Source organism: Neolamprologus multifasciatus, chromosome 15, assembly GCF_963576455.1.
Source record: "Neolamprologus multifasciatus chromosome 15, fNeoMul1.2, whole genome shotgun sequence".
NCBI lineage: Eukaryota > Metazoa > Chordata > Actinopteri > Cichliformes > Cichlidae > Neolamprologus > Neolamprologus multifasciatus.
Window position 1 is genome coordinate 5,162,963 of NC_140453.1, and position 12,280 is coordinate 5,175,242.

Below are 12,280 nucleotides of genomic sequence, written 5' to 3' on the forward strand. Positions count from 1 at the left end.
AGGGCTGAACCAATATCTGGGGAGTCCCCTTTCCAAGTTCCCACCTAGGCTTCCAAATCAGATAGACAAGAGGTCAGACAAAGAGACGGACAGCTGCTGTTTCCTGTCTCTGGGAACCACGCTGATACTCCAGTCCCACTTCTATTCAGGGGAACGTGGGGTTTCCCTCAGCTGCAGCAGAGGGAGCAGGTGGGACAGCGCTACTCTGTATGTGCAGATGTGGGCAAGTCTGTTTTTAGTTGATGTTCAGTAAAGGATCATTCATGTACGATCAAACTTCTGTGCCTGAGCATTCACCAAAGCTTTCACTTTACACTTCAAATTGAAATGACGGCTTACTGCCGTCACTAAAGAAAATGAAAAAGAAACAAATGCACACCTTCCAGTTTCATCTGCATCACTCAGTGTTTATTCCTGTGACTGAAATCCAAACATTTGATTTCCCACAATTTTGTTTGCCAGTCTTGATATACAGGTGCATTGTGGGTAAATGCTACTGGTTCCCAAGCCGTCAGACAGAGCAGCACTGAGTGATTAATGTGACCCAAAAGGCCAAACAGATGTGACTCGGTTCCAGGACATGCAGGCATTAACAGTGTCGGGACAGGGCTGAATAAGAACATAACCTACACCGTCATCTAAACAGAGTGCAGCGCGAGTACAGAGGCAGTGGATGTAACTCAATTTCTTCATTTTTCTTTTTTAATCCCAGAACTACACAAACATCCTCCTGTCAGTCTGGATATTTATTTACAAAACATTACAGTTACCACTTTTCATGGGAGAAAAATCACTGAAAGCATGTTTGACTGTGTATTTCCACAGGGTTTGAGGACTACAGAACAACACGATAAAACACCACACACAGAAATCTTCTCAGTTACTCAGCCTGATTACACTTCATCAATATTGCGTACGTGTGGGCGAATACTTTGCATCACGCTGACCCCACTAAATAGAAGCAGGAAGCGTGGCTTGTGACCAAAATAAATGACTTACACAGCAGCATTTTCTGTAAGCCTGCTGACAAATCAATGACTAAGTTTACCTTGGTAGTGACTAGAAACTTTTCAGTGGATTGTGCGACTCACTTTAAGTGCAAAAACAGTACAGGAAAATAAAAAACAAAACAAAAAAAACAACCAAAAAACCAAAACCAAAAAAAATAAAACAGGAGGTGTGGATCAGAGTGAGAGAAGTACATACATGCATCTCGCTAAATGAGGCTTTAACAGAAGACGCAGCTTCGTGGAGCTCAGACATTATTCCCTATTCAATAGAGCGAGAATTCCTGTGCAAAAATATTCCAAATGCTGAAAAATCCAAACATCTGCTCTTTTCTTTTGATACTCTTTCCAAAACTCTGCTCGCCTGATCAAACAGTCAAATAAAAACACATACAATAACTGTAAGGTTGATGACCTGACATTAAAAACACGTTGAGCTGTTTGTGTCGTTAAGAGTGAACTTCAAGTGTTGTGATGTTATGTTACAGATTACTGAAATGTTGGAATAATATATTCTACTTCTCTGTAGAGAAGGCTCTCTTCATCAGTGGAGGAGGGGTCTTTCCTGCTTCATACAAAGACTCGGGAGGAGGGGAGCTCAAGCAGCACCAGTCTGGGATTCGCCCCATCTGGTTGTAGTAGTCCCGTGACACAGACCTGCTGCCTAGGATGTCCTGAAGGGCTCCAAAGATGGCACCTGGTGAGGAGTTTACAAATGTTACAAAAGGAGCCACAAACTTTTTTTTTCTTCTTACTTAAAAGTAGAAAAATGCTGGCAGTGTGTTTTATCAGAAGTGATGATTGTGATGGATTTTTTAATCCACAAGCCTTCAATTCAGCATGAATATTCAATTTAATTTCATATCTGACCTCCGAGCCACGCAGTGCAGTTGGGCTTTGCAGGGGGAGAATGAATACGGAAGCTCTTGCTGGCCAGCACGTTACTGTATTTGGGTTTCTCCACCAGGAGGCGAATCTCTGCCAGCAGGCGGTGCAGGAAGCCGGGCAGCATGGCGGTGCCTCCGATCACCACCAGGTTCTCAGAGAGCACTTTACGGGTGTCGATGGGGCACTAAAACAAACGCAAACAGATATTTTGAAAGAAAAAAAAAAACACTGGTGGAAAACATCTGTTCCGACTGCTGCCACGGGGAAAAGAGGCAGGAGGTGGGAGTCATCCCAGCATTACAGAAGGATTCTGGTAAAATGGGTTGACCCAGACTAAAACAACATGATACATAACAGGAACTGTGACGTTATTGCGAGTGGTCTCAGGGGAGCTGCAATACATCAGAACATTATGAGCAGTTCACTATCGTGTAACATCAGACTTAAACGTTTACATCATTACAGTAAAAGTGTGAAGCTGTGAAGTCGGCTGTTTGAGTTTATGAGTTTAAATAGGCTGTTCTGGACTGACTGGATCCCCGTAGTGAAGAGTAACAATGCTTTTAGTTGCACTGAATGGTTGCAGCACAGCAGCCAAACAAAGTCAAACCGCACAGCCCGTTTAACTGCTGGATAATGTGCAGAGCGACGCTGCGGGGGTTGCTAACTTCCTCCAGCCAGAGATACTAAAGGTTCAGTAAAGGAGAGCAAGGAACAAACTAAAATCCACCACTCGGAAAGATCAATGAAGCAAAAACAAAAGAATTATGAAACATACATTACAGTACATAACACATTGAGCTGAAGCACACCAAAGAGTGTGAACAAACGTTGTTGAATCGACGGGCGGGACTGTGTGCAATAGATTAGGCTGACAGAGATCACTCCCACCTTCGCTATTCCCAATCTAACAGATGTTTTATCAAAATCTGGTCATGTTGGTCACGGGTGGTGCTAATACTCAGTTCAGCTCAATTTTAAACTATATCAAATGAGATACTAGTAATAACAAGAGCACGCAGAGTGCAACTCCCCCAAACTTTGATGTATGATAATGGGTGTATCACAACATACTTTTAAAACTTTTATAAAAGCTTGCTTTTTGTAACCACATGCTGATGTATGACCTCTGACTGACCTTGAGTAACAACCTAAAATGGTATTTTTTATGATTTTTACCCAAATGATTCAAAAAGCTGTAAACACTTGAGATTTCAAAATGCTCCATGCTGTTTGACCTTGCCCTAACACTGAAGGTCAAGGTCAAACTCTCAGCCAAACTAGGTACTCGTGTTCCCCAAGTAAGAAGGAGAGTGAGAATGGCATCATGCCATGATACAGAGCTGACAGTGAGGGTACAGGGGTCTGGAACTAAATGGGATTTGCTAACAAGCTCAGAATCAGTAAATGCCTGGACAAACTGCGATCCTCCTCGTATTTAGGAAAAATTAATTCAATCTGAGAGAGCCGACAGAACCTTCCTCTTATAAAAACAAGGCTAGCAGGGGCAAGCAAACACATTTTAAGTTGCCCCGTGTTTACAGTCGGTGCACTCCAGTCATGGCTCATAGAGCAGGATCTTTAAAAGTGTTGGCTCACTTTAATGTGTTTAATGCAAATGCATCCAAATCCAAAACATTAGATGTAATAAGGCAGCGTTGTGTAAGTAGTGACACCGGCAACCTCTGGAAAGCTTATCAACTCCTTTTTTTCCCTTTTGTTTTACAGGAGCAGTGCAACAAGTATGAGTATTTTGCTTTGGTGGGAGTTTCCAGTGCTGATGGGTTTTACAAATCAAAAAATGCCACCGTTTCCACTTCAAGTCAATTATCATTATCGTTCTTAAAACACGTCTGTAGTCATCAAGTTGGAACAGCATTCGTTTCTGTTCTCCAGTAAGTGACAAACAGCTGCCACAGGTTGTTAGAGGACTGCACTAAACACACTTAAAGAAAACCTGTTCACGAATGGTAGACAAGGGAAACTGAGACAGGACAAAACAAGCATCACATGACTTTCACCAAGTTCACTGGGGAAAAGATTTCAGTGCTGGACAATGTGAGCACTTGTGTGCAAAGAGTATTTGGAGCTGTGTTTACACCTACAGGCCAGTAGTTCAGGGAATCAAGGAAGCCTTTTAGGTGAAAAGGGAAAGACCATCTCTGAACCGAGGAGGGCGCCTAGGGTACATTATTCAATATCTTACAATGCTGTGATTACAGTCACTCCCCAACTCTCTGTGAATGGCACTCTTGGAGATTGATCAGTGGTTATGACAATTTGCATATTGACAATCATGAAACTGAGCTCACTGATAGTGGTGCTGGTTTCACTCATTATGCAAATATACTGTTTATAAAGTTGGAGAAACCTGCAGACAGCTGAGACTGAAGGAGTCACTTGGATGAGTGAAAAACTGCTTCCCCTAGAGGTGGAAATCACCAGACAGCTGACGATACAACATTAACACAATACTTCACTCGTGATAATATATTACCGCAATTTTTAACATTTCGCAATAAGCTGAGTAATTCAGTGACACCATCATCTTTTTCAACTGCAAATTATTTCCTCCAAGTTTAACTTCCCAGTATCCGTTTTATCCAATAAGATAATGTTAGCTCGCTTAGGTTATGTCTTGCTGCATAATGCGACTGTAAAGCACACCAACACAGAGTAAAACCTGCCATAAATGTTGCCATAAGACAGCGTAGGTTTGCTATTCGTCTACAATTGAAAGGGGTCAAGTTGGCAATTACATGCAATCTGTTTCTGATAATACACCAATTACATCTGTTGCTGCCTACATATGCAGAAATCACATTTAACAGCAGTTCACTTTTAAAATATACATTTTTCCTTAATAACCTTTGTGCTCTTCAGGAATAACAAGAATGCAACCAGCTGAAAGCCAGCTGAGTTGAGTTCCCTCGAGATGTGGTCACTGATAAAGACTGAGTGAGAACTGTAAAATAGACTTGTGATGTAAAGTGGTTGTGAAAAAATGTAGTAAAATCTGCATCAATCAGCCAATTTTCCTATTTCTCTTTCCCGTTTGATTTATGATGCTGAATCAGCACTTGGAGAAGCCGATGCTGCAGCAGAGGACAAGTGTGACTGCTGGGTCTGAAACGAATCCAGCTAAAACTTCAGGAAAAGCCACCACTGCTGAAGCAGAGACTTTTTTGGTGTTTGGCACTACTATCATTACACAGTTTTGGAGCAATACAGTTTCAAAGTCAGTGGTAGTGGTAAACTGTCAAGTTTACGAAACCGTGTAGTCACCACAAGCTGCGGGGGGGAAAAATGTAGTAAAATCTGGAGGCAACCACCAATTTATTTATTTATTTTTAAATGCAAGGGGTTTTTGTGTGTGACTGAGCCATTAGCTTGTTCTGAATTTTAGGTGGTAAATGTGTCCAGTGTTGGATGTTTTTTTCAGTAGAGGGAATTTAATGCGAGTTAGCTCTCTTGTTCGTAGCATTCCCAGAGTATTTTAATTTATTAAATAAAATGTCTACATTCTGACCCTCTGTATCGATACAATATCACCACACAAAATATCACGACACTGTGCTGTATTGATTTTCCCCCTACTCCGAGTTTATCCAACTGAGAACACTATGTCGAACATCCCAAAAGGTTGATTCTGTTCATCTGGACGTAGCGTTTTCAGTAGGAGAAACGTTTCGTCACTCATCCAAGTGACTTCTTCAGTCCCACCTGACTGCAAGTTTCCCCAAACTTATAAACACTACATTTGCATAATGACTGAAACCAGCCCCACTAACAATGGGCTGGGAGGTCAGTTCCTTGATCATTAATATGCAAATTGTCATGACCATTGATCAACAACCACTGATCAAAGACCAATGATCAATGTTCATGAGTACCATTTACAGACAGATGGGCAACGGTTGCAATCACACCATTGTAAGATGGTGAAAGATGGACCCTTAGGCCTCCTCCTCGATTCACAGATGGTCTTTCCCTTTTCACGTAAATGGCCTCCTTGACTCCGCGCTCAAACCAGCGTTCCTCCCTGTCCAGGATGGATGTTTTTCAGTAGAGGCTACATCCAGAAACAACTTCCAAAGATTGCCTCACCTGGATGATTGATCATGCATCAAAACATGTGGAGTGAAAGCTTTTCTTAAAACGACTAGCCTAAGCTAGTATGATCTCTGCTGTTAGTGGTCCTCATGACCACAATATCTTGCCAATGTCTCAAAAGTAGCCAAAAACCATATAACATATATATTTATACAAAGGTATGAATAGTACTTTCAGTAAGTATCAGCACAGATAACATATTAACGATACACATTACTATGACTAAATGAGAAACTTGTCTTTACCTTAACCAGAGTATCGAGTATCAGAGTGGCCACACTCTTCTCCTCGTTGTCCTGTTCAAACAGAATCTCCATCACTGAGTCCCTGGAAAAAAAGGAGAAAATGACTTTATGACACCAACTAAATGACAGTTAAAACTAACAGTAAGCTGAGGGTGATCACACAGTCATTTTAAATATAAGAACACGTGGAAATACCTGAAGCTGTATAACGTTACAGGAAAACAGAAGGCTCTCTCTGTCTAACTCTTTCTTTAAGCAGACTATGACAGCATACCTGATGGATCCTTTGATATGCAGGATTTTCTCTCCATCAAGCGGGTAATCGACATCTGGAGGAGGGGCGGGCCGCTATGAACACATTTAAAAGTGTTTCATTAAAAAGTGCAGCATTTGTCATTTACTCAGCACAAATGTTTGGGCAGTTGTGGTAAGCAGCATACAAAGAGCTGACTTACCTCTGCTGTGCCATCCAAGTTAAATTTGGCTTCTTGGATTCTGAGGCCTCTTTGCAGGTCACTGACAAAGCAAGTTCTCACTGCAGGAAACAAAACAGCACTGGCGGTCACATAACCAAACTAGTAGACAAGAATGTTTGTGACCAAGCATAAGGAGTTGAAGTATTTTCCTTTCACTCCTTCCATAACTGTGGTTTTTGTTCATGACTTACAATGAATTAAAAAGACATAAAGACCCAAATAAGCCTAAATGAAACATTTATTACATAGCTGACAACCCCATTTTGCAGCACAGTCTCAGTAAATTATGCTTTTGCATCATTATAAAAATAAGTGGATGGGTGTTTCGCCTATTCTTAATCCTTCACTGTTCCAGAAAAAAGCCACACAAAATGCAAAGGAATTTTTTACTTGCAAAAAAATTAAAAGACACACTTTTGTCTATCAACAAAAAGGCTGTAGCCTCCACATCCTGGAAACACAGACAGGTCTCAAACTGTTCTCAGAGTAAAAACAAGGACTGCTGTTGATTAGAAAATGTAGGTCAACCTCGCTGCAAGAATATTCCAGGGGATGAAGGATGGACAGACAGATTTGTTTGTGTATAGACTGTCCATGGTGCTCAAGGATGGCATAAATAAGGAATGTCAGTCAAACCTACCCTTGATGTCTTCCACTGTTTCTTCTGGGATAGTCCCTGGTTAAGAGATTAAAAATGGAATATAAGAAATGAACATTCAGTTTGAACTTGAATTTACTTATGCATCAATCAGCCAATTTTCCTATTTCTCTTTCCCGTTTGATTTATGATGCTGAATCAGCACTTGGAGAAGCCGATACTGCAGCAGAGGACAAGTGTGACTGCTGGGTCTGAAACGAATCCAGCTATGAAAAACTTCAGGAAAAGCCACCACTGCTGAAGCAGAGAGTTTTTTGGTGTTTGGCACTACTATCATTACACAGTTTTGGGGCAATACAGTTTCAAAGTCAGTGGTAGGGAGTTAATTACAGAGATCTTAGTGGCTTTGTGCTCACTGCAGAGATGTTTTATGACCCATCTAGACAGACACCCTGTTGTCTTTTTTAAATTTTATATATATATATATATATATATATATATATATGCGCATCTTTTCTCATTCTGCTGCAGCTGTAGATCTCACAGCTCAACTCAATATACTCAGTCTAGTTCCCTCCATCAAGAAAAAGTGTGGAGAGAATCTCTAAAATAGACTGTATGCATAATGCATAATTCACAAACTGAAAAAGCGATTCACTCAAATGTCACACAGAAACAAGTTCTTCCTATGAATAGTAAATGCTACATAATGGGTCACAGCCATTATATTCTTCTATTCTTGGCACTGTAAAAACCAATCAGCAGTCCATAACAGAGTTATGCCTTCACAAGTGTCCCCATTTAAAAGACGAGGACAGACGGTGTGTGCTGACTTTCTGTATTTACCAATGGCGGCTTGTACGCTCTGCCCTGTGGTTGTGTCTGTGTCCACGGTGCACTGTTCCACGAGAAAGCTGTCTAACTCCCTACAATAAACAAACACATGCATTTTATGCAACGAAACAAGAGATTGAAATGATTCGATTCAACAGTCAAAGATTTTCAATCATGATGCAGGAAAGAGAGACTCAGATGGATTATTTTCTCAGTTAAATGCATACAAATCACTACACTGATGCTGTTAGAACCTTTAGTACTTACTTATGGATGGCTTTTCCTCCCAGAGGCAAAGCTTCCCAGGCTGGCAAAATAGGAGTACACTCACAAACCTGATTTCCAGAGTTAAGATCAGCATCATAAATGTCCTAGACCTGAAGCTAACAGTACAATAATGCCTGCCAAATAGTAAATATGTGTAAGATGCATTAATTAAAACATATAGCATGTATATAGCAGACCATATTGTTCACTGTTCTAGAGACCACGCTCATGATGGGAAAAGGATACGGGCAGCACCAGCGTCTCTGTGTAACCACAGTCCATCACGAGTGCAGAGTTGATGCCTAAAGTCATGATGGCCATGAGGTGACTGGGAGCAAATAGCACAGATGGCACCTAGAAAATGAAATCATTCATGGAGTAAAACTTTAGAAATTCCTCTACCAACTAATATTTCCTTGTTAACATAATCATTTTGTTTATCAGTTATTAGATTGTTCTAGTTTATTATAAAGTTTAGGTGGAAATCATGTAAAACTTGAATAACAGGTTGTTAAAGTGTTGAACATGATATGTAGATTAGGCTACTATCTATTACCCATCTGACAATGCAATTGCCACTGATAACAGCCATTTATGAGTCAGGCATCTAATTACTCTGACTATTATTTCCTGTTATCCATTACATAGAGCATACTCAATGATGCCATGACTTTCATACACAACCTTGAGCATGAACTACAAAAAAACAAACAAAAAATAAATAAATATGAGGCACCAATAAGCAAAATAATTTGTCTGCATCAAGTAACAGTAGTTATCATAATAAATGCATTAGTTACCTCTTCTAAATCAGGTCAAATTAATTAAATATAAGGAGGGATTTACACAAGAGCTAATTTTAAGTGGATTACACTGTGATCATCAAGTGTGCTTTTAGCTCAGCTGCAGGAGGAGGGAAGAAGCACAGCAGTTCAGGGAACTAGGGCAGGTAGAATGACGGGGACACCTGCTGTTCTCTGCTAATCAACTTTTGTGCACTCGTGTGCCAAGAACTTGATGACACACATCAAGACCTCAAAGCTTATGCTTCCATGACAGGTGTGCACCAAACTGAGAAAAGAAATCTGTCCTGACTTGTTGTTTAGAGTTGATGGTGCTCTGTCGTGTTGGGTTTTTGTTTTTTGTGCACAGAGTTGCAAACAGGTACTTTATATTAACTGGTCTGATCCCACCACGTGTCTCTGCTTTCGTACCTCAAACTGTTTGAAGAAAACCTTTGTGAGTGTCTCCCTGAAGTGGGATGGGCAGAGGATGGACTCGATGATGACCACTCTTCTGTCGCGAGGGTTCACCAGAAGGTGCCTAATGAGGCAAACGGGAAAACAAACTCTGATGTGATGTAGCCGCAAGAAAAAAAGAACTACAATAACCTAGTCATTTATTGGAGAAGAATCTTACCTGAAGTACAGTATGTGGATAAACTCTTTGAGGATGACATAAAGCTCTTCTGTATTGATGTTGTACTGAACCACTTTGACTGCCTGAATATGAGAAATCAAATACCAAATATTTTTGTTTATTCCATTTCCACAAATCATTCTACATAATTCCGCTAAGCAGAACACGGCAGACTCTCACCTGCTGCTGTCCCGGTTTGCGGATCTCGCTCGGAATTATGAACCTGGGCCCCGTTTCCCCTGCAAAGCCACATCTGTGAGAAAGGGAAGCTGTCAGCTGGCATAATAGGAGATGCTGAAAATATCAATATTTATATAATAATCATTACCAGTAACTGTTTTAAATACTATAATTCTAGTTCCATCAAACTTTATGAAAACCACAAACGTATTTCTAAAAGACACAGTCATTTAATAAAAAGGGCAAAAGCACCACAGTTTAGTTGTAAATAAAACAACAGTGCATATTTGTGTTGGATGTTCTGTGGCAGTAACTGCAAACAAAGACGACAGTATTTGAAAAGATAATAACAGTCCTCTTGATCTTCACATGACTTAATGTCTGTTTGCCTTCCAGCAAAATACAACAAAAATGAGACTGAAATGATTTCAGTAAATAAAGATTCATTTGCTCACTATAAATACCCGTTAATATGCAACACATGTGAGGACTGGCGGTAAAGTTACAGACGCAACGTTTAGATAGACATATGGAGAGGAGGGATGGTGGACAAAGGATGTTGATAATGGAGCTGCCAGGGAAGATGTAGTGAAGGAGGACACGCAAAGAGTTGGTGTGACAGCGCTAGGCAGTCCTAGAAATAGGGTATGAGAGACGGCAGGTGATCTGCTGTGGCGAGCTCTAAAAGAAGCAGCCGAAAGAAGAAGGTTTAAGGTCTAATGAGAGAGCTTTTAAATTATTAGCATTGATAGCACTTGGCATTAACTTTAAAAAATGCAAGCTGAATGCAGACAGTTACTTAACCTAGCCTAGCATTGGCTACGTGGCTAACAAGCTAGCCCCCATCAGCATTCACTACCAAAACTGTGGTAGGTTTTTTATGGTCAAAATTAACGATATGTTAGACTTTAAGTCTTCAGTTCCCTAAAAATACACCTATAGTTGGAGAGGCGGGCGAGTTATTTCAGAAAACAAAGATGCATTTTAGCATATTTTGCTAGCTTAGTGGCTCTATTAGCAGGGCGGGCTAACGGTTGATACTCACTTTGTGTATGCTGCTCCTAAGTCAATAACAATCGCAGTCTTCTCTCCTCCGCTTCCGAGCCCATCAAATAATGGCATTTTAAAAGCTGCGTCGGCTTTGGACGAAAACTGTACGTATAATTAGCGCCAGCAGCCTCAGATTAGCATCCCACTACAGGTCTGTTGTGTTCCTGTTGGACTGGGCGGGGCCTTCAGAAAGTAGTGACATCACGCGAGGAGGGTGCCTGATCAAAATGCGCTTAACTCAGTATAATTTAAGAATAACGCCAAAATAATGTTTTGCTTGCAGAGCACTTATTGAAACCAGTGTTAAAATTGATGTACATTCGATTTTAAGAGAATTAAACACGTTTTTTTTTTTTTAATTCTGTGAGACTCAAGTGTAGCGATAAAATGAAATAAAATACAATAAAAAAAACAAACTATTTGATAAAAATAATTTAAAATTTGTTTTTGTTTTTTTAATTTGTTTAGGTGGAGATAGCCTGTAAGAGGAACATGCAGAGAGAAAGCAGACTTCTTGCAACTAAATCTACTCCCGAAACTGTCAAAATCAGTTGTAACACCGGTAAATTTTGTATTCAACCATTCAGAAGCCAATAATGATCAAATGAAAGTGTTGCTCTCTTATATACCAAGCGATCGCCACAACAGGCGGATCCACAAACAAATACGGGTCTATTTAATTTAGAATTAGAGGTGTGAACTGATAGAACAACCTCCAACTCTATATTTTTATTATCTGAGTTCAGTAAGTTTTCGTGACTGGCACACACACACACACACACACACACACACACACACACACACACACACACACACACACACATATATATACACACACACACACACACATACATACACACACACACACACACACACACACACACTAGGCATAATTGGTACAACATCTCAGTTCATTCATGTCTGAAATAAGCCGTTTTAGTTCTCTATATCTTCACCTTTAAACCACATTATTCTGATTGGCTGCTCCTTGCAAACACAAGTTTTGAGCAGCAGGTGAGATGTGCTTCTGTACTCACAGCCAGAGGTATGTGACTCAAATGATCACTAGATCCGTGCCATAGATCCAATAGCAAGTAAATACAGGGCCACGACTGCTGAACCTGAGACTTTTACCCTATAAAGGCACCTTGTAGGGAAGAGCAGTCTATCATGATTTATGAAATGAGACATAATCAATTTGAA

At 40.4% G+C, this 12,280-nt stretch overlaps 1 protein-coding gene across 1 annotated transcript; it reads right to left on the minus strand.

Annotated features, from left to right (window-relative positions):
- Nucleotides 1–386: 386 nt before the first annotated feature.
- Nucleotides 387–11,277, minus strand: actr10 (actin related protein 10). The gene is made up of 13 exons (XM_085132671.1): nucleotides 11,073–11,277; nucleotides 10,028–10,100; nucleotides 9,848–9,930; nucleotides 9,643–9,751; nucleotides 8,675–8,782; nucleotides 8,429–8,496; nucleotides 8,174–8,253; nucleotides 7,370–7,405; nucleotides 6,709–6,788; nucleotides 6,528–6,601; nucleotides 6,254–6,335; nucleotides 1,878–2,079; nucleotides 387–1,704 (listed from the first exon to the last, which is right to left on the minus strand). Exons 1-13 carry the CDS (start codon nucleotides 11,147–11,149, stop codon nucleotides 1,523–1,525), a joined length of 1,254 nt encoding a protein of 417 aa, XP_084988797.1. The 5' UTR covers nucleotides 11,150–11,277; the 3' UTR covers nucleotides 387–1,522.
- Nucleotides 11,278–12,280: the final 1,003 nt, after the last annotated feature.